Consider the following 24,160-nt stretch of genomic DNA (forward strand, 5'->3'; position numbering starts at 1 on the left):
TTTGTTTGCCACCAATCTCTCCAACCAAAACCAACCCAATCCCAGTTCATACCACCATCCAACTGTGATCCTCCCTCCCTCCCATGTAACCAAGCCCTGGTCAGCTTCCAGGAATTCCTTACCTCCAACCTGGCCTCACAAGCCTTCCCCAGGTCCCTTCCTAAGGGCACCAACTTTTCAGCAGAAGAAAGGACAACCATACACAGCCTCAAAACAGATCCTCACCTAAATACCCTACCTACAGATGAAGGTTCCACCACTGTTGTTATGAATCCCAGTGACTACCTGGAGGAAGCCCTCTGCCAATTGTCTGACTGCTTCACCTATAAATGCTGCAATGTTGATCCCATTCTAGAAGTCCTTAGGCTCTTCCCAGAATCTCTTTCCTAAATCCATTTTCCTCTTCACCCCTACAATACCATGCACACTCACCTTCTACATGTTCCCCAAAATTCACAGACTCATCAACCCAGGACTACCCATTGTAGCTGGTTATTGTGCTCCCACTGAAAGAATTTTGACCCTCATTGAGTTACACCTTCAACTGACTGCCCAAAATCTAGCCTCTCACATGAAAGATACTAACCACTTCTTTCAATAACTCTGCACCATCCTCACATCTTTACCTCCTGGATCCCTACATCACTGTGATGCCACTTCCCTATAAAACAACATCCTTAACAGTCATAGTGTTGCTGCTACTGAAGTCCTTCAGACTCCAAACCCACTACCTCATTCTTCATACACCTTACTAACTTGATCCTAATGCACATTTAATTCTCCTTTGAAGGGAAGGTAAACAAATATTCTCTGGTACAGCCATGAGCACTTGCATGGTATCCTCTTACACCACCCTTTTATAGGCCATCTAGCCCTCCAAAACCCCAGACTCCTTGTCTGGTTCAGGTTCATCGATGGTATCTTCTGAGCTGAACTCAGGGCCATTCCTTCACAACCTCAACGCGTTCTCTCCCATCTGCTTTGCTTGGTCCTCCTCAACCCAGTGTGTCACCCTCCTAGACATTGATCTCCTTGTCTCTGATGGCTCTGATGGCTCCATCTACATTAAACCCACCAACCACCAACAGTACCAACAACTGCCATCCCTTCCACACCAAAAAATCTCTCCTATATGGCCTGGGCATCTGGAGGACAGTGTATCTGCAGTGGCAAGATCTCTCGTGCCCAGTATGCTAAAGGTGTCACAAAGGCATTCAGAAACAGGCACTATCTCCCTGACCTAGTCTGCAAACAGAATTCCTGTGCCACATCCCTACACACATCTATCCTCCCACCACCCCTAGGAATCAGCTACAAAGGAGCATCCCCTTTGTACCCAACACCACTCACTCCATACTGAACCATCTACCATCAAGCTCTGGAATGAAGGACATCCTTCCCACTGTAATCTCCACAATATGCTAGTCCATCCCTATACCAATCCCAATCCCAGTCCCAACCCCTTATCACAGGGATCATACCTCTGTGGAAGACCCAGGTGCAAGACTTGTCCACTCCACCCACCCAGCACATTGCATTCCAGTTCTGTCACAGGCTTATCCTCTTCCAACAGAGGCTGGGCTATCTGTGAAAGCAGACATGTTATGTAGTATACCTGGTACAATAATTACACAGACTTCTGTATTTGAATGACTACCAACCAGCTGTCCATCAGGATGACTGGCCATTGCCAGACTGGCTGAGAGTGAAGTGGACCACTCTGTGGCGCACTCCCTTCCAACACCAGGTTTTCTGAACTGTGTGGATGGGAGTCATCCTTATAACACATTCTCCACTCCCAAAATCATCCTGGCCTTGACATAAGGTAGCCTACTGTCCCCATACCCTCCACCCAATAGTTTCCAAGAATTGTACTTACAACACATTTTCCACTTCTGAAATCATCCTGCCCTTAATATATGGTAACCTACTGTCCACACACCCTCCAGCCAACAGTTTTCACCCACTCTGCCCTATCGGCTCCTCCCAATTCATGCCCCCTAACCCTCATTGTGGACCACTCTCTGCCAACATATCCACCAATCTATTCCACTTCTCTGCTCCTTACCTTTCTTGCTTCCCCCCCCCCCCCCCCCTGCCCTGCCCCCCATCTCCTGCCCCACTGCCTCCTGATGCTGCTCTTCATAGCCTTGTCTTGCCGCCGTATCATACCTGCACACTGTGTCAGACAATGGTCACTTCTCTCCCCCCACAGGTCTGCATTAAGTTTTACCTACCAATGCTATGTATTGTAAATTGCATGCAAAATCCAATGGACAGATAGAGATAATTTCATCAAAGTCATACGAGATCAGTTAAAAATATTCCTGAACTTTGTCCACAAAATTTTTCTACACTTACCTTTTACTTATTGTGCATGGCCTCCTTCAGAATGCTCTCCTACATAATTGATATACTGCTCCCAGTGCCGTTTCATTTCCAGAAGCAGTCGTGCTACATTTCTTGCTGGATTGTGTGAAGTTACATCTGCGAATTTGCTTTTATCTTGTCTATCATTGCAAATCTTTCTTCTTTTAATGTTTTTTTTCAACTTTTTCAATAAAAAAATGTCCACAGAGCCATGTCTGGAGAGTACCGAGGATGAGGCAGCATAGTGATTTTTTTTTTGTGCAATAGTGATGCACCAACAGGGATGACCATTTGGGTGTGTTATCGTGATGCAAGAGCCACGAATTGTGTCCACATTTCAGCCCATTTTCTTGCAGGTGTTGCAACACATCATGATAGTACCACTAATTAACCATTTTGTCCCTGTGTCACAAATTCATAGTGAACTAATCCTTCAAAATCAAAGAAAACTATCAGCATGACTTTGACATTTGGCGTGATATGATGAGCCTTTCCCAACCCATTGTGAAGACTGAACCTTGGTCTTAGCATCTCAACCTATAATTACTGCATCATTTGGTGTGTCCCTGTAAAGGTTTTCTTGAGTTTCACACAAAATTCAATGCAGATGCATTGCTCCTCTAACTCTGCCATCTTGAAATTCATAAACTATGCGACAATATGTCTTACTCAGTACAGCCCTGAACAATAACTAAAAGACATACAACAATGAAATTTCTGGCAGTTACACATTAAACACAGGTGTGTGCAGGGATGCCAACTGTATTTCATTCCAACATACCATTGTTGCAAAATTATGAATGTTCCGGAATTTTTTGAACAGACCTCGTATTAAGAATGAACAGCTTACATCTTTTTGGGATGTTACACAAGTCAATTACAACTATATCTTTTGCCTTGATTTCCTTGTGAAACAATTCTTTTCAGTTATTGTTTTATATGTGCACTTCTCAGTGAGTCAGGTGGATGATTCACTGTTTAGTTGACCCTTTGTAAGATTGGACACAAATTCCATAAATTCCATATTATTATGGAGAAAATATGAATTCAAAAAGTTTATTGACTTGGCTAATACCAATTGACAAACACAGTAGCATGACAAATTCTTTTGTTCTTTGTCTACACATTTCTGAAATTTTGTTAGCATAAGATGGTTCAGTGGCTGTATGCAATTATAAAACATAACCCAATGTGAATTTGTTCAATTACATAACTGTGCTGTGAATCTTCATTGCTTTTTTATGAAGCAGGTTACTTATTATTATATCAGTATATTAGGTGACATAGAATTAGTTAAAAATGAGGCATAAGATTTCTGTCATACTTACTTGAGGCATAGCCATTTTTGCCAGTCTGTCTCTTAAAGAATTTAGGGAATCCAACATAGCAATTCTGGTGTTTGACAGTGCGTCGACCAAGACATGAAATGGTGGATCGGGCCCTAGGCATTCCAGGACATAGTATCTAGGTGACAGGCCTGGACTGAAGTGAGGTTGCACAAACAGGCACACCCAGTCCAAGTCACTAGTTTCATTGCTGTACAAAAACACAACAGATGTGATAGTAATGGTGAAGAATATCAGTAAAATTCTAAAAATCTAAAAAATGTATGTACAATAAATATTACATGGAGTGAAATCAACAAAAATCAAAGCAATTAATGGGAACCTTGGAATAAAGAAATCATTGTATTGTTTTCAGTATCTACAAAGTCAACCTCATGAAAACTGAAATTAAAAAAATAATTTGACATAAAAAATTACTCATTGTTTAAGGTTATGCTGTTCAAAAAGAATATTATTCTAGATTTTTGATGTTGCTGGAGACTTGTTTCATCTCTCAAGGCTCTCGCAAATATGTTTAATAAAAGTTAAAGTGTATCTTCTTTATCTGCCGAAGCTCCAGAAGCACAGAAATTGGTCTAGGTGAACCAAACGTATTCTGATACTTTTGTAAATACTGTAACATAGTACTTACTAGTACAGTAAACTATTTTTAGTATTTATTTCTTTCAGACTTACTTTATTTATGCATTCATTTATCTGTTTCATTTCTGGTCTTGTACTTCGAGCATTGTTCATTGACTTTGCAGTGAATAAGCAATGCATATGGAATGTTGGTGGCTTCTTGTCACTATTAAAATCCCTAATGTGAGGGATGCCAGAATTCCCAGAATTTTGCAGAATCTGTCTACTAGGATAAGGAGAAAATTTCTTGACCTGGCGTGGAGGTATGTTGATATGAATGAAACTTAGATTTTTTCATTGCTATATGTTATAAAATAATGCATTTCAATGGATCAAGTTGATCTGTACAAATGTTTTTTTGTATGTTTTCTTTTATCACCTATTTATTTAGTTTTTTAATGAATAAACTCGAATACCGAACTATTATGAAAGTCAACATTTTAAGCAATTTCTTGGCAGTAAAACTTCATCCATAGTCAGTGAAGACATGGAAGGATTCCACTCCATTTTCATCAGAAGGGAAGCGTGTCAGTCTGTAATAAATTGTGGTTTTACTTCTCTTGAAGGTGATACAAATGAAAGCCTTCTCAAAATGTTTCTTCTATTGGTCATTCTGCATGAAGCATATATATTTAATGATTACTGAATGTATCCAGTATAAACCATACAAATTCACTCAACGTGTTAGGAATGCATGACTTATTATGCAGCTACACAATATATGTAAAATGACATCAGTTGCATGGAAAACACTTAAAGATGGATCAATAAATCAAATCAGGGCAAAATGCTACTGTGGCTGGAACAGTAAAGAAAGAGTACAATTGGTAACTTATGATGTGTGAAATAACTGACAAAATAGGCTTATCAGAACAGCAGCCATGGTGCACTTTATGTGAAGAATTATCAATGAAAAAATTTGCCACATTTGATGAACGCTGACAAAAAACATAATGCGAGAATGATTCCTTGGCATTATTTGGATCATTTGAAGAAGAACAAACTGATTTTGTGTATTAATTTCTTTCAGTGACTGAGATGAATATCCCTAATTCATGATTAAAGAAAGTGGGGACCAAAGGAGATGCTGGCAGAATCCAGTGATCCTTAATCAAGGAATTTCATTTGCCCTAAATGTTATGGCTAATGCTTTCTGGACTGCAAAAAAAGAGACTATTCCTACTGATTCCTCTGCAAAGGTTAAAGAATTAATTGGCAATTATTGTGCAATTCTACTGAGTCAGCTTGATAAAAAAAATATGGAAAAGAGGCTTGGATTTAAAAAGGTCACTGAACCTTTACACAAAGGCACTTTTCAGTGGGAAAATGGACAGCTTTGAAATGATAATTGCTTGAATTGATTGACTAGAGTGTTGGTTCTTGGTAAAATATTTTATACGTTATGAATGAAAACACACACAGTACTGTTGTAATAGCCGAAAGCTGGTTTTGTGAAATAAATAATGAACATTGTAGAATATTACAGCAGTGTCGTGTGTGTTTTCATCCATTGTGAGAATTGCTGGTACATCATCTTGTTTATTAGATTTGGCACCTTCTCATTTCCACCTAAGCCACTTATAACGAAATTTGTAACCGGAATATGTTGTGTGTCTCATGGTGAGGTTATCACAGTCATAAATGGGTTTTTTACAGAGCTTCCAGAATCTCACTTTTGAGATGGAATCTACACACTGTGTAAACATTAGGTAAAGTTCATTGACCTAAAAGAGGATGATCTCAAACATAAGTGCAATATTTCTTGTAAAAACACTGCCTTTCATTGCCAAACTGAAAATTTTTTCCTTGTTTGCATAAATCAGGTCAATGAACATTCATTTTTTGTCTTTTGGTGTCAAGTACTACCTCTATTTGTAGTAGAATAGTAGGAATGATGACATAAAAAGATGGAGGAAAAGGAATATGTGAACTGAGTGTTTGTAATTTGAAATTAAAATAAATTATTTGAAATTTGCAAACTAGTACATAAGTAAACCAACAGTATGCAGTATGTTTCTATGATGGTGATATGAACTTTCTGGGATGATAGCGAAGAGCTAATGTATCAATCAGAGATAAGGAACAGTAGCTTGATATGCTTGAGTTGAAAGTTACAAAATCAAATATGCAATCTACTGAGGTAACTTCATCAGTGGGATATGAAAACCTATGAATCAATTATTTAGTTCTAGCATGAACTTACTATGATTCAATAAAATTACAAAATCATCAAAGTTGCACAGAAGATCATTTTTATTTAAATGGTGACCAGTTTTGGATCTATGTAATCCATTTTCAAGCCATCCGCATAAGTCCCACATAACACTGTGACGTGTGGACATTTGGTCACAATGCTTGTGCAAGTGGTCGAGTGCAAAATATTATTTATGTATGTCCAGTGCTTCATGTTTCTTTTTTTTTGCTGCTTGCAACACTGGACAGTTGTACATAAATAGTATTTTGCACTCAGTGGCTCATACAAGCCATGTGGCCAGTGTACACCCATTATGGCGTCATGCGGAGCTTATGTGGATGGCTTGATAATGGGTTACAAAGGCCTGAAACTGGTCACCATTTAAATAAAAACAAACTTCTTTGCAGCTTTGATGGTTTTGTAGTTCCACTGATGAATCATTGTCTGCACAATGTAATATACTGATCAGTTATTGCTGTAATAATTATTTATGTGCTATTGAGAGTCCTCATACTGGGTGGGTACAGTCAATTATTATTTAGTAGGCATATATCCACTGTCTCCCAATTTAACAGCAATGCTGAAAATAGTGTTTCCAAGAGACATACTTGCTGTACTCTCAGAAGACATTCCACAAGACTGCACATGTTTGCGACTCCAAAATGATGGAATCCAAGCTAACTTTATACATATTGCTTATAAAAATACAGTATGTGTCAGATATTTCCTGAAGGGTGGTTAGTGAAAGAAGTTCCTTTTTTGTGGCAGTTCCATTCACCTAGTCTGACTCCTCATGATTTCTTTTTATGGGGGTATGTGAATACATCTGCATACCTAATAATCCTCAACAAATCACAGTTTTGGTTTCAGAAGAGATTCTCTACTGAGAATGCTGTTGACATGTTCACTCACAAAATTTTACAAGCATTAAATAAAAAATACCACCAGCTAGGATTTTCTGTGAGCTATATAATGTCTGTGACTCTGTGAACCCCAGTATCCTCCTAGATAAATTAAAGTTTTATGGGATTGATGATACAGCCAACCAGTGGATATATCTGAGTAAGAAATGCAGAATCTTGTACTTAGTATGTGGTATCAATAGCTACGATGCCATGGTGTAGGTAAAAGTTCTTAGATTGGCACTACGACACCGACACTGATGACAGTGTCCTCGAGCCTTTGCTGTGCAGCTCTATGAGTGCTGCTCCAGATTCTGCCCATTTGATTCCGAGAAGACGACCAAGCAACATTGTTTCTATTTCATAGTGGGTGAGACACTACAGATTTTGTCTTTGTAACTTGATATACAGCTTCGCACCTACGTGCTCGTCTCAGCCAAAGTTAAGTAAAAGAGTTATAACCAGTACCGAAGAATTTCACCTTTTCCTGCTCCTACTCACTTCCTAGATTCAGCCTGCCCTTCAGTTTACAGGAGCAGACCCATGCAAAATAGTAATTTAATTAATATAGTCCAGTGATGTAATTCTGACTGGGGATAAGTCATTTATGGGGTTCCACAAATCTCAGTTTTAGGTCCACTACTGTTCCTCATGTACAAAAATGATCTTCGATTTAATATACAATAAGTAAAATGAATTCTTTTTGCAGATGACACTAGAATTGTAATCATTATAATCAATCCAAGCATATTTACAGAAACATATGTAAAGACACACTTATAAATGTTCTATATTCTGTAATGCTCAGCGCATAGCCATTTTTAAACATTAATTTGCAATGAGAATGTAAAATGACAATTGTACATATGATTCATGCAACTTGAAACTTACCACAACTAATCTACTGTAACTGAAGAGAATCTGCTGGGAAGTATTCTCATTTCCTATGACACTTTCTGAATTATGTTGGGGTTGTTCAAATGAATACAACAACATTATATGTGACTTAAATAGAAATATTTGGAGAAGAAATAACATAGATCTCCTGAAACTCTGTTGGGGAAACTGTATTCAAAGAAGACTGTATGACCATTATGTTGCCACCAACATACATCCCAAGTAGAGATGATGCAAATAAGGCAAAAGGGATTAGGGCATGTACAAAGGCACACAGTTAGTAAGTTTTCCTTCATTCAGTATGGGAATGGAATAGTAGAGAAAATCAATAATATAGATACATTTTCCCTCTGCCATGCACTGTATAGTGGCTTGTGGAGTAGATACGTACAAAAAGCAATATCATGCCTTCTCAGAAGCTGGGGGACCTCACTTTGAAACACACAGACGTTATACCAGTAAATGCCAGTAAATAAAGCTGTTGACAAGTGTGTATTTTTGATTTTTATCATAATAAGTAAATCATCATAAGAACTTCAAGTATTAGTTAACAAACTTGCATTAGTGTGCTCTGAAGTTGAACTAAAAATGAACATTGGTAAAACCAAGATAATGTTCAATGAATGGACACCTGAGGGAAGTATATCAGTTGCAAGTACACAACTCCAAAGAGTCACAGAATATATCTGTCTGGGTTAACTGACAAACATGAAAGGAGATTTAAAACCAGAAATATTACAATGAATTAAATTGGGCTGGCAAGCTTATGGGAGGCACTCTACAATTCAGAAATCTAAGATGTTGGTTGAGCTGAAGAAATCTATTTTTGACCAATGTATATTGCCAGTAACAACTTATGGCTGCAAAACATGGACATTAAATGAGTTCATTGTTAGGAAGCTAACAGTAGTCTAAAGAGGAATGGAAAGATCAATGTTGGGTTACACAAAGAAAGACAGGAAGAGAGCAGTTGAAATATGACGAACAACGAAGGTCACTGGCATAATGGAAAGGGTGAATACATTGAAATGGCAGTGGGCTGATCATGTTGCTAGAACAAAAGATGGTAGATGGTCTAAACAAGTCCTAGACTGGAGTCCAATTTAGCAAAAAAGACCTAGAGGAAGACCACTAGACAGATGAGACAGAGAGATAAGGAAGACAGTGGAATTCAATTGACAACGGGAAGCTCAGAATTGGAAGAAATGGAAGATCTTACTGGAATGCTTTGTTATATGCCAACTCAAAGAGGCCACATCACTATGTGATAAAACTGGCTGATGACGATGACGACGACGATGATGACGACGACGACGACGACGACGACGACGACGACGACGACGATGACGATGATGATGATGATGATGATGAAGTAAATTTTTGCTGATTACATTTTCTGATGAGGATTGCATGCCTCAAACTGATACCCTTCTCCATCATTCTTTCAAAATTTTTACCATCATTGTGGAAATATACTGTATATTTGGAAACAACAAGCGTATGGAAGAAAAAAATTGAGTCACTGTAAAAATATGTTATTCACACATGATTTCTCTGCAGGATACATGACTATGGAAAGAAAGGTAATACCCAGTTTTCATGAATATACCATCAAAAGTATTTCTCAATTTTCATAGCTTTTCAATTTTTAAGTAAAATGAAAACAGAAATTAAAAAAGTATTTGAGTCTGAGACCAATGAAAATTGAAAGGCAACTGTGTAAAATCATTCATTATAATTATGCACAACTTTACAAGCAACTAATCTAATCTTTTTTTTCAAATAGTATCTACAGATGATGGATTTTGTAAAAGAAAAGCTGTAAGACCTCACCTTCTTGAAATAGATCTTGCTGCACTACCATACCATTAATAAAAATGTAGTAATGTAAGATAGTATACAGCATGAACCAATTAAACTATGAAACTGTTAGGTACTGAACTGTGATGGTTTAACTTCCATAATAGTGAAATAAATTTGGTGTACAGAAAATTGAGCTTTCATGTAATAAACAAGAAATAATGAAGAAAGCATGAGTGACATTTAATTTATTCATTTAATTTATTACATGGGTTTTACTTGTGGAAGCCAATAAGGTGTTACTATTAATCGAAAAGTGAAATGTAAAGCATAATTCAGCTTCTATGAAAATGCTTCATATTAAAAAAAGTCATGTAACTCGCATAATACTGTTTAGGAAAACTTATTAGAGAGACAGGTATATAGATATACTTATAATGTGTGGATGGATATGTGTGTCTATGCGCGAGTGTATACCTGTCCTTTTTCCCCCTAAGGTAAGTCTTTCCACTCCCGGGATTGGAATGACTCCTTACCCTCTCCCTTAAAACCCAAATCCCTTCGTCTTTCCCTCTCCTTCCCTCTTTCCTGACGAAGCAACCGTTGGTTGCGAAAGCTAGTATTTTGTGTGTATGTTTGTGTTTGTTTGTGTGTCTATCGACGTGCCAGCGCTTTCGTTTGGTAAGTCACATCATCTTTGTTTTAGATATATACTTATAAATATATAGATATGTATGTGTGTGGGGACGAGGGCTGGGAGGGGGATAAGGGATTTGGGTTTAGAGAGTATAGCTATAATGTTATATGTATAATGTGCTCAAAGCAAAGCAAAAGTTGCAGGGGTCCTGACAAACTATAATAACTCTTTCAGAATATTGTTTTGTTTTTCATAGTAGTTCATAGTAATTTAATTAAAAATTTTGTTCTAACTTCAGAAGAGATCACTTACGTGTTGTTACTGAGAACTGTTGCAAATATATTTTGTTTACCTACTCCAGTAATTATTTTAGATTTCATCACACTTGTGAATAAAAGCATATCAGTGGGTCGATGTCACATTTACTTCAGATCACTATTATAACAATACTGAGACAGATCTGCATAAAGTAACAAACAAAAGAAATTAAGTAAAAAGGCTTAGAAATATGCCATTGTTTTTATTCTGTTTCACCGTGAACTACATTTGTGTGTAATAAATTAGCCAACTACTTCTACAGCTCCTCATTTAAGTTATGGGCTAACATCTATGAATGAAGGTGGCACACAGCAATGAACAGCAGAAAAATAGACTTCCGTCAGTGTTCCAGAGGCAATATAGCTGCATAGCTTATTCAGTGGCTGGTGGCAGTCAAAAGTGCTCTAACTACATTATGAAAAACTGAAGCTGAAACAAAGCAGATACTTCATACGTCGTATTCATTTTTTTTACCACTTCTGCTTGTGATTCCTCATTGGTGATGTCTTATTCTGTCCTCCTGATGATTTTGCAGAATTGCAGGGATTCAACTCATGGTACCTTCAAATACAGACATTTACAAAAATTTACAAAATTTCTTAGCATCATTAACTTGACTCACTTGATCACATAACAAATTAAATAAATGTTGTTTCTGGTTACTCTTAAACAACGTTAAGAATTTTCCATAGTGTAATATTTCTGTCAAATAACCAGATTCTTCTGCTAACAATGGAACATACCATCAGAGATTTTGATGGCTTAATTAAATTTTCAGTGATCATTTCAAAAAAACTTTAATGCTGCAGTTACTAGCCCATTTTAGAGGTCAGTAGCATGGTATGATATAACTCTCATTTGGAAATTATGAAATATTTTAAGTGGACCTGAAAATGTTGTTAAAAACCTTTCACCAACACCAGTCGCACCTCTCAAAAAAATAAAATTAAAAGTTAATCAACTCATTGGTGAAGAAACTATTGCTTCTCTGACAACTACCGGAAAATGGAAGGACTGAAATGCTTGTTTGGTATACTACATCTACATCTATGTTTATAATCTGCAAACCACTGTGAAGTGCATGACAGTATGCACTTCTTGTTGTACCAGTTATTAGGGATTTTGCATGTTTTCTTTATGTGTAGAGTGTGTGAAGAATGACTGCTGCAATGCCACCGTTCCCACTGTAATTACTTAGGAGAAGAAGAACTTCTTAGCTGAGATCACTATAAAAACTTTATTGTAGATAACCAGTTTTGGTTATATGTGTGTGTGTATGTGTATGTGTGTGTGTGTGTGTGTGTGGGGGGGGGGGGGGTTTGTTTATTTCTGATGAAGGCCTTTTTGGCTGAAATCTTACTTGCTGACAGTCTTTTTGTTGTCTATCTGCGACTCAGCATCTCTGCTATATGGTGAGTAGCAACTATCGCTTTCATAATACTGTAATTATTCCATCCTGGAATTTCCATTGTTTGGTTTTGCACTATTTAGAAATCTTATCAAGATTTATCTGATAATTTGTGCAGGTTTTTCATTTAGGTAACTTTATCCTCTGCAAAAAATTTGAGGTTTATTGTCTGCAAGGTCATTAATACACAATATGAACAGCAGAGATGACTGTGGTGCACCTGAAGTTACTTCTACATTTGTTGATGACTCTCCAGCCAAGATAACACGCTGTGTCCCCTCTATCAAGGAACACTCAGTCCAGACACAAATTTAATTTGGTACCTCATACCGTCATACTTTCAGTAATAGATGCAGGTGTGATACTGAATCAAATTCTTTTCAGTAGACAGAAATTCTGCATCTACCTAACTACCTTCATCCCTACTTTTCAGGACATCATGTGACAACAGTGCAAGTTGGATTTCACATGATTTTTTTTTCTTTTTTTTGTGGAATATGTACTGATTGCTAAGGAGGAGCTCATTCTGTTTGAGATATATCTTTACATCTGAGTGCAGAATATGTTCTAAGATTTTACAAGTGAATGTCAAGGATACTGGATGGTAGTTTTGTGCCTCACTCCTCCTGCTGTCTTGCAGATGGATGAGACTAGTGCATTCTTCCAAACACTAGGTATGGCTTTTTGTTGAAATGATCGTGGTTAAAAATGAGCTAATTCAGCTGCAAATGCAATGATATTATTCCTTGATGCAGTCAGTATTCAGAAGTATTTTACTAAATAGAAAAGAGGTCCAATGTAGGAAACGTGGAGAGAGAACTTTGGGTAACAATTTGTTCTTAGTATATTCATTTTGTGGTGAAAATGGTCAGTGAATACGTCATTCTCTAGTGAACAACTCAACTCAGTACACTGCACTAGTTATCCACATGATCCAAGACAACTTCTCTCACAGTGACATTTTTTACATCCTTATTTATAATGCAGATATTATGTGACATTCACTTATATATTAATGTTGAATGCAACTGTAAAACTTACTTTCACTTACATGATGTTTTTTTCACATTGTTGCACCTATTTTGTGTTTATTTTGTAACTGGCTACATTGCCAATTATTGTTGTGATAATTATTATTAGTATAGACATTGCTCATTGAAAAGCTTGGCAATAATAAATTAAAAATGGGTTGTAAGTGAGGACCTTTTCTGCTAAAGTATTAACATTGAAACCATTGGGATGGCTTTGCAGTAATATTTTTGGTGTCAAGTTCTTGGCTTGAAGAAGTTTGGGAAGAAGAGTTATTGTATGGGCCACATGCTTGTAAGTCATCAAAAGTTTGACTTCATGACAAGAATTGTATGGAATGTGTTAATAAACTGTGCAGAGTTCAAGTCAATGCCTTCAGCATTTCATGTACATAAAGAGTCCCAAAACCTCGCAACTATTTTTTAATCAGAAATATCATCCCATTAGAATAAACCTGTGCCAGCAATCACGTCAAGCTGGAATGGACAATGGAAGAAGTTAATTATAGAAAAACCTTATCAATAATGTCAATTTGAAAAAAAAATGCATGGATATTTCTAATCCTTTTATCTTATTCGTTGTCAAGGTCTGACAAAATATGCTGTAAATGGATTCACAGAAGATGCTTGTGAAGTTTGCTTCATAAAATAACTTCACTGCATTATAATTTTCAAAATGGTAGAATAAGAGGCTGCCTAGAATGTAGAGATGCCAGGAAAATTTGAAATTCACTATCACAACAATACTTAATAAAGCACGTTGCAGTGTGCACTGGAACAGTGTTACAGGCTACAGCTTGAAAATGCCATTTTGGTAATGTTGTCATACTGTGATGTGGCTACTTACCAGGGCTTGACTGTGTCAGGATGTCCAGGGGGTACCTCTGGGGGTGGGCAGGTGAGGCACTCCCATGACTTGAGTGTGCTGTTGGCATCGCCCACCCTGTAGAGGTGCCTCTCCCCAGGGACACCTTCGGGAGCTGCCACGAAATATCTGCAAATTAACATGCTTGATTAGATTCCCAATCTGAGTGCATGTCTTTCCAGTTGTGATCTATACATAACTGAAAGCATTGTGCTACACAGAGCTGACCATTGTAGTGTTTGTGGCCCTCAAGCACTATCTGGGTGAAATTTGAGCCAAAGTACATGGTGACTTAATCGAAAAGTTTATATTTCAGATACACTACCAAAAATGTCTATGATATGCTGAGCATTATTAGTTAGTAACACTGCCCTCACAATAGACATTTGTCAATCAAAGAGATGTTTTATTTCAGCTACAGTTATTAGAAAGGAGCCATTATTGGTCAACAGCATTCAGCATCTGTTGATTGTGCTACACCCATCAGCCACCTCAGAGGGATACTCTTTAAGCCTGGTTTACATGAGCTACTTTCTTTCAATTGCCTGTCACATCATGAGGGGATTAGTGATGTCAGTTATTGTGCCAAGTATAGAGTTTCAAAAGCCTCAGTATGCTGTACTCACTCATTTTATCATAATGGATTTTGTGCTTCTTTTTCTTCTTCATCTTTATTCCACTGTTTGCTTCATTTTTGTGACACATTCCTTAAGGTTACATGTGAGAATTATACATTCTCTGATCAAAAGAATCAGGAATCCACTATGTAATGCATAACTGACCACTAGATTCTACAAGGGGCATATGAAAGGAGTTAGAGAGTATTGTGTTGTCAGAAGAGAAGCAGTAACAGCTGAATGGGCTGGTCAGTGACTTCAAACATAGAGTAGTCACTGGATGCCAGCTGAGCAACAAGTCCATCAGGGACATTTTCAATGCTTCTAAAACAGAGTCAACTGTTGATGAGGTAATTGTGAAGTGGAAATACAAAGGAACAACCACAGGTAAACCAATATCTGGCAGACGTCATGTACTGATAGACTGAGGAAGTTTAATGGAAAGATTTGGGTTTGACAGATAGCTGAAGAATGTTACCTGCCATCATGTGTAGTGCCAACACTGAAGTATGGAGAAGGCAGTGTTATGGAATAGGGGAATTGTTTGTCGTTAGTACATAGTCCCATTTCTGCACTTAAGAAACTGCTAAATGTTGAAGAATATGAACACATTTTACATCAGCGTGTACTTCATACAACAGAGGAGCAGTTTTGAAATGATAAGTGTTTGTGTCAACATTATGAAAAGTATAGATTGCTACTCACCATAAAGATGATATGTTAAACTGCAGAGATGCACAACAAAAGGATTGTTAAACAAGTAAGCTTTCAGCCAGCAGGCCTTCTTCAGATTTGGACAACATTCACACATAACATTCATGCAAACGCAACTGTCTCTGGCTACTGAGGTCCGACTGTGAGCAGTTGTGCATTATGGGAGGAGTAGTCTGATAACATTCATGCAAACACAACTGTCGCTGGCTGCTGAGGCCAGACTGTGAGCAGTTGTGCATTATGGGAGAAGTAGTCTGGGTGCTGCGAGTAAGGAGGAGGCTGGGGTGGGGTGGGGAGGGGAGAGATAGCAGGGTAGGGGTGGGGGCCAGTAAAAAGCTGCTTCGGTTGTGTTGGTGGAATGGAAGGCTGTATAATGCTGAGGTGGGAATAGGGAAGGGAACAGCTGGGTAATGGATAGGGCTGGGGCCAGAAGGATTATGGGAATGTAGGATATATTGCAGGGACAGTTACCACCTGTGCAATTCAGGAAAGCTGGCATTGGCAGGAAGGACCGAGATGGCACAGGCTGTGAAGCAGTCATTAAAATGAAGAACATTGTGGTGGGCAGCATGCTCAGCAACTGGTTGGTCCAGTTGTTTCTGTGCCACAGTCGGTGGCCATTCATGTGGACAGATGGCTTGTTGACTGTCATGCCCACATAGAACACAGCACAGTGGTTGCAGCATAGCTTGTAGATCACATGAATGGTTTTCACAGGTAGCCCTACCTTTGATGAGATAGGTGAAGCTTGTGACTAGATTGGAGTAGGTGTTGGTGGGAGGATTATGGGACATGTCTTGCAGCTAGGTTATTACAAGTGCATGAGCCATGAGGCAAGGGGTTGCGAGCACAGGTTGTGTAGGACAAGGATATTGTGTAGGTTTGGTGGGTGGTGGAAAAGCACTGTGGGAGGTGCAAGAAGAGTGGTGGGTAGGACATTTCTCATTTCAGAGCATGACAAGAAGTAGTCAAAATCCTGGTGGAGAATATGATATAGCTGCTCAAGTCCTAAGTGGTTCTGAGTCAGGAGGATAATGCTCCTTTGTGGCCAGACAGTTGGACTTTGAGAGATGGTGGGTGACTGGAGAGAGAAGGCACAGGAGATCAGTTTCTGTACAAGACTGGGAGGACAACTACACTCTCTGAAGGCCTCAGTGAGACTCTTGGTATATTTTGAGAGCGACTGCTTGTCACTACAGATGTGATGGCCACAGATAGACAGGCTGTATGGAAGTGACTTCTTGGTATGGAATGGGTGACAGCTGTCAAAGTGGAGGTATTGCTCATTGTTGGTAGGTTTGAAAAGGGTGGAGATGGTAATGTAGACATCCTTGAGATGGAGGTCAACATCAAGGAATGTGGCATATTAGGTTTAGGAGGACGGAGTGAAGCAAATCAGGGAGAAGGTGTTTGGTTCCTGGAGGAAAGTGGATAGGGTGTCTTCACCTTCAATCTAGATCACAAAGATATCATCAATGAATGGTTTGGTATTGGTTATGAAGGATTCCTCTGGGTAGCCCATAAATAGGCTGGCATAGGATGGTGCTATGCAGATGCCCAGTGCCATACCCTTGACTTGTTGGAATGTGATGCCTCCAAAGGAGAAGCAGTTGTTGGTGGGGATACAGTTGGTCATGGTGCCCAAGGAGGTTGTAGATTTGGAATATGTCAGGTGTTGGGAAAGGTAGCGTTCAATAGCAGCAAGGCCATGGATGTCAGTGTGAAGGGAGGTGGCATCAATAGTGACGAGCAGTGCACTGTATGGAACCGGGACAGTGGAGAGTCGGTGAAGGAAATGGTTGGTACCTTTTGTATAGGAGGGTAGGTTATGTATAATACGCTGAAAGTTTTGGTCTACTAGAGCAGAGATTCTCTCAATGGAGGCACATTAATCAGCCACAATGGGGCATCCTGGGTGGTTGGGTATATGGACTTTGGGAAGTGTGTAGAAGGTAGGTGTGCAGAGAGTGGTAGGGGTGAGAGACTGACTCCAGGCAGAGGTTCTGGGATGGACCTAAGGGTTTGAGGAGAGACTGGAGATCCTCCAGGATTTCTGGAATGGGGTCACTGTATCAGAGTTTGTAGGTGTTTGTAGGTATTCAATGGGTTGCCTATCTGCAGGCTTGAACTTCCTGAATGAGATTTTCACTCTGCAGTGGAGTGTACGCTGATATGAAACTTCCTGGCAGATTAAAACTGTGTGCCGGACTGAGACTTGAACTCGGGACCTTTGCCTTTCACGGGCAAGTGCTCTACCGACTGAACTACACAAGCATGACTCACGCCCTGTCCTCACAGCTTTACTTCTGCCAGTACCTCATCTCCTACCTTCCAAACTTTACAGAAGCTCTCCTGCGAACCTTGCAGAACTAGCACTCCTGAAAGAAAGTATATTGCGAAGACATGGCTTAGCCACAGCATGAGGGATGTTTCCAGAATGAGATTTTCACTCTGCAGTGGAGTGTACGCTGATATGAAACTTCCTGGCAGATTAAAACTGTGAGCACGGGGTGTGAGTCGTGCTTGGGTAGCTCAGTCGGTAGAGCACTTGCCTGCGAAAGGCAAAGGTCCCGAGTTCAAGTCTCAGTCCGGCACTTGGTGTGACAATAAGGAACAGATGATTTGTGTACATGTTCTGATGCTTTGCCCCCCAGTATTGCTCTTTGCATCTTTGCCACTACACACACACTGAGGTGACAAAAGTCATGGGACACAACAGAGATGGCTGTATTATCACATGGACAATGTACAAGAGGGCAGTGCAATGGCAGAGCTGTCATTTGTACTCAGGTGCTTCGTGTGAAAAGGTTCCAACGTCATTATGGCCGCATGGTGAAAATTAACAGACTTTAAAAGTAAAATGGTAATTGAGTTATACACACGGGACATCCCATTTTGCAAATTGATAGGGAATTCAATATCCTGAGATCCACAGTGTCAAGAGTGTGCCGAGAATACCAGATTCAAGCATTGCCTCGCTCCATGGATAACACAGCAGCTGATGGCCTTCGCTTAATGACTGAGAGCAGCGGCATTTGCGTAGAGTTGTCAGTGCTAACAGACAAGTAGCAGAACTTGAAATAATCGTAGAAATATGGCGTTAATGGATTATGACAGTAGATGACAGATGTGAGCGCCTTTGCTAACAGTACATCATCACTTGCAGCACCACACCTGGGCTCTTGATCCATAACGATTGGACTGTAGAAGACTGGAAAACCAGGGTCTGGTCAAATGAGTCCCGATTTTACTTAGTAAGACCTGGTGATAGAGTTCAAGTGTGGCGCAGACCCCTCGGAACCATGGACCCAAGATTTCAGCAAGGCACTTTGTAAGCTGATGTTGTATCCATAATAGCATGAGGTGTGTTTCCATGGAATGGCTGGGTCCTCTGGAACAACTAAATTGATCATTGACGAAAAATTGTTATGTTCGCCTACTTGGAGACCGTCTGCAGCATTTCAAGGACTTCACGTTACCAAATAATGAAGGAATTTTTATGGATGACTGTGTGGCATGTCAGCAGGCCACAATTGTGTGTGATTGTTTTGAAGAACATTTTGGACAGTTTGAGCTAGTGATATGGCCACCGAGTGAACATTTATGAGACATAATCGAGAGGTCAGTTTCTGTGCAAAACCCTGCACTGGCAACACTTTTGCATTTATGGAGACCTGTAGAGGCAGTACGTCTTAGTATTTCTGCACATGACTTCCGACGACTTGTTGATTCCATGCCACGTCAAGTTACTGCAATACACCCAGCACACTACACCCTACAGGATGCCCGACACAATATTAAAAGGTATTCTATGACTTTTGCCACCTCTGCGTATTATTTATCGAAACCTCTAGAGATGCTCTACCCCTAACATGAGGGTCACTACAAAAGAAATGCACACTATTTTTGTAAAAATACAGTTTTAATTCTGCAAGTGTGAAAGTCTTACAGTGTGTAGATATGGGAGAGTGGGGCACATTGAACCACAAAAAATATTTCTCCATGTTACTCATCCAATAATTTTATTACAGAGTTGTGATTTACAGATGTTACAGTTTATTCATTCAAATATCAAATGGCCTTATATGATTGCATTGTCATGAATTGTTTTTTACCTGCACACCTTCGAAGAAAATTTGGTAAATGGTTCATTGTGCCCCACATGTGGGGTACAGGTTCATTGAAAGAACCTATTTAGCATACAAAGTAAGTGTAAATGTGCTTTAAACATAATGTTTACATATATTCCACATGTGAATCATATAATTAAATCTGGAGGCACACAATCATGTAACTTATTTTGGAATTACGGAACATCCATGGACTCGAAGCTGATTCCATATTTGAAATATGATTTTTGTCTCTTTGTCACACCATTAGTAGCAGGTCATGGGGGCACGTAAAGTATGCTGCTAGCTGAAACAAAAGCTTCATCCTTTACCTGAAGAAAATAAAATTTCCCTCCCATTTTTCACTTTTTCTCGAAAATGATACCTGATAGTCTCCTGCGTCGTCCTTCGGTTTCAAAAACTTCCCCACTTAGTAAATTGGTGTTTTGTTTTTCAATTCAAATTTGGTCAAAACGAAATCATCTGTTTCTGGTAATTTGTCCAAGTCTTCAAAGTTTTCACCAGACACATCCACATTGGCATCGCTCTCTTCATAATACGCCTCACTAATGTCATCATCTGATTCCTGCTTATAAAGCTTACGGTTGTCCTTTTTATTGTGATGTTTTGTGGCTTGCAACAAATCTTTCTCCAGTGTATCAGTTGCAATTAAACTTCATCTTCTCTTACATTTATTGCTCTTCTTTCTGTTCTCTGATTTTGGATATCCTCGAATTATTTCAGGAGAAACTCCATTAGGAAAAGCAGTTTGGGTTTTAAGCACTGCTGATGGTCCTGCTTGCTGCAGATCTTGTGACTGGCTGACATCGACTGAGGCTTGTCCTGCAGATTGTGCATCCTTGATGGGATGGAGACCTTTGGAAGCCTATCTGGTACAGTTAAGGTACTGCTTTCATCCAGATTGAAAATCCTTGTATCATCTGCAAAAGTAGGGCATCTCCGGTAAAGGTCTTTTAAGTTTTTGAAGAAATTTGAAACAGTATACCGATTAAAGGACATTGCTCTGAATAAGCTGCAGCCCTCTGGGGTTTGGATATGTAAACTGGGATTTCATTTCATGAACCTATAGAACCAGTCCACTGCAGCCATTCCCTCCGTCCAGTTCTCAGAACCATTTTTTTCAAAGCCAGCCCACTTGCTAAGTGCCTGCATGTTTTAGTGTCAACACCAAAGCATATCTTAAAAGAATGCAACAAATACTTCACTAATTCTTTCTCGTGCTCCACAGAAAACACCTTACGATTGTCATAGTTTGGTGTCAGTCTTTCGCTGGAACCACATTTAATGTTTTGAACATATCATTGAAGAGTAGGGTAAGGTATTGAATGAGATTTAGCTGCTTGGCGGAACTGTCGTGCCCTTATTGAGAACATCCTGTTCAGTTTCTTGCGTAACATTGTGGTCAGTTCTACCTCTGTCCGTCTTCCTGTGGTATGAATGAACCATCTTCAAACCTGATAATATAAAACAGGACTGCTGAACGTCTCTAATTTAAAAGCCTTAAATATCTACACATATGTTTTTACCCATGCTAAGGAAACAAAGTACAGAGTGCTCGTATTGGACAATTAAAAGATTCCTGGGGCACGATGAACCATGGCTCATTGTGCCCCAAGAGAACTTGCTTCAATGTGCCCCAATAGTACATATTTCAAAGAAAGCTCATGTGAGGTTATGAATGAACATCGTTAATATTTGAAGAACTATATCATTAAAATATGGTATTGATATTGTTACAATGACTTACTTTCTCTAAACTTTGGTGACAAAGGATTGGACAATATTTAATCTATCTACGTCTCCAAAAATTACTTCACTGTCGCAAAATGGACAATATTTAATCTATCTACGTCTCCAAAAATTACTTCACTGTCGCAAAACTAACATATCACGAGTACAACACTAATGGCGGGAACTAGATCCCGCAGGAAACAAATGGCAGTCGGTAGAGCAGTACTGACAACATATGCACAGGGGAAAAAATAATTTACCGCCTTATACTGAAATTATGCTACATGATTCATTGTGCCCCGTGGTTCAGAGTGCCCCACTCTCCCGCTTGTTTTCAAACTTAGTTCAACCTGTTCCTGTGAGTGGCGCCGTCACAGCATGTCTTCAAGATGGCTGCTACACTTGACATTCATCAGAAGCAACTTGCTGTCATAGAATTCCTGTGCTGTGAAAACGAGACAGTGGGAAACATCCACAAGAGGTTGAAAAAGGTGTACGGAGATGCTACTGTCGATTGCAGTACAGTTAGTCGGTGGGCAAGCAGGTTACGTGACGAAAGCTGGCACGGCAATATGGAGGATTGTCCTTGCAGTGGAAGGCCTCGTACTGCACACACCCCAGACAATGTGCAGAGAGTTAACGAATTGGTGACTGCTGACAGATGCATCGCAGTGAACGAATTGTCACGCTACGTTGGGATAGGGGAAGGAAGTGTTTGCAGAATACTGAAAGTGTTGGCGTTAAAAAAGGCTTGTGCCAGGTGGGTTCTCAGGATGTTGACAGTGGCTCACAAAGAAACAAGAAAAACGGTATGCAGCGAACTTTTGGAACAGTACGAGAATGGTGGAGATGAATTTCTTGGAAGTATTGTGACAGGTGATGAAACATGGCTCCATCATTTTTCACCAGAGACGAAGAGGCAACCAATGGAGTGGCACCATGCAAATTCACCCAAGAAAAAAAATTCAAACCACATCTTCTCCTGGAAAAGTTATGGCTATGGTGTTTTTCGATTCCGAAGGACTCTTACTTGTGGACATCATGCCAAGTGGAACCACCATAAATTTTGATGCATATGTGACGAACTGAAGAAAATTCAAGCTCGACTGAGTCGTGTTCGGCCACATCGGCAAAAGCAGGATGTTTTGCTGTTACACAACAATGTCCGGCCACATGCCAGCCTGACAACCACGGAAGCGATCACAAAACTCGGATGGACAACACTGAAACACCGGCCTTACAGTCATGACCTGGCTCCATGTGACTATCATCTCTTTGGGAATCTGAAAGACTCTCTTCGTGGAACAAGGTTTGAAGATGATGACTCCCTTGTGCACGCTGCCAAACAGTGGCTCCAACAGGCTGGTCCAGTATTTTACTGTCCGGGTATACCGGCGCTGGTTCCAAGATGGCGTAAGGCAGTTGAGAGGGATGGAAATTATGTGGAGAAATGAAAATATTGTTCCTAAAGGATGTATCTAAACACTGTAAAACTTTCAAACATGTTGAATAAAAGATGGATTTTAAAAAAAATAATGTGCATGTCTTTTGGAGTGACCCTCGTATTTGTCGTTTTTCTGTGTGTCTTAGTTTTTGCACAGTCGCCTTCGGAACCCCTAAGCTACTGACCGACAATCCTGTACAGTCAGAGCACTGGTCTGTGTGGTTGACGTGGGGCAACGTACACAAGGTGGTTCTCGTGGTCCCAGGCGGCGATACTGGTGACCTCGAAGGCGCCCTGTGTGAGCGTGGTCGCACGCTGCGTATCCGTTTCCACCTGGACCACGTGTGGGTAGCTGCCCAGGTCCGCCTCCTGCACCGGCAGCACCGTCACGTACGTCGCACCATCCGGGGAGAATAGGGGCGCCTCGCCAGGCTCCAGCCAAGTGCTGGACTGCTCGAGGTGCGTCTGCAACAGGGACAGAACTGGCTGAGGCTCAAGCTGTGAGAGAGGCACTTACATATGCAATGCATAATTTCAACGATGTTCTGATAATACAAGGAGCAATCAAAAAGGTTATGCTAGAAGGCGTTACCACAGTGTACATGAAACTTAGCACGTCTCCGATGCGAGTATATAAGCACCGACATGTAGGCAAGGGCTTTGTATGGCCTTTTGTGTCTTTCCAAAGTGCGGGCAGTAAATGCGGAAACGTGAACTGTGGCGACGTTATTAACAAATTCATTCAGATAGGATCAACGTGCTGTTATTATTTTCTTGGTTGCCGAAGGACACACATCGATAGATATCCATCAGGGAATGATTAATGTGTATGGGGCAGCGTATCTATCGAAAACCAGCATTCTGGAATGGCGTGCCAAGTCCTGTGCTGGTCGCAATAGGACAAGACGCTGGTCGATCTTGATGGCCAGCCTCATCCATTACTAGTGGGACACCCTCAAGCACCCGGCTTATAGTCCTGATCTCTCCCTACGCTTTGATCCCGCCATCAGTCCCTTAAAATAGGCCTGGAAGGGTCGACGATTCCTTTTGGACAAGAATGTGTAGCAGACAGTTATTAACCTTTTCACACAGCAGGACCTGGTGGATCGGTGGGGTGATTACCTCGATGCTCATTGCG

At 40.0% G+C, this 24,160-nt stretch overlaps 1 protein-coding gene across 1 annotated transcript in view; it reads right to left on the reverse strand.

Moving 5' to 3' along the window:
* The window catches only part of LOC124802913 (prolyl endopeptidase FAP-like), a 760,857-nt gene that overhangs the window by 67,727 nt on the left and 668,970 nt on the right, over positions 1–24,160 (reverse strand). The window contains exons 9-11 of the mRNA XM_047263983.1: positions 23,264–23,487; positions 14,369–14,515; positions 3,699–3,906 (exon numbers count right to left, since the gene is read on the reverse strand). Of these exons, the coding sequence (XP_047119939.1) occupies positions 3,699–3,906; positions 14,369–14,515; positions 23,264–23,487 (579 nt within the window). The remainder of the gene's footprint in view (positions 1–3,698; positions 3,907–14,368; positions 14,516–23,263; positions 23,488–24,160) is intronic.

This window comes from Schistocerca piceifrons, chromosome 6 (genome assembly GCF_021461385.2).
Source record: "Schistocerca piceifrons isolate TAMUIC-IGC-003096 chromosome 6, iqSchPice1.1, whole genome shotgun sequence".
Lineage (NCBI taxonomy): Eukaryota > Metazoa > Arthropoda > Insecta > Orthoptera > Acrididae > Schistocerca > Schistocerca piceifrons.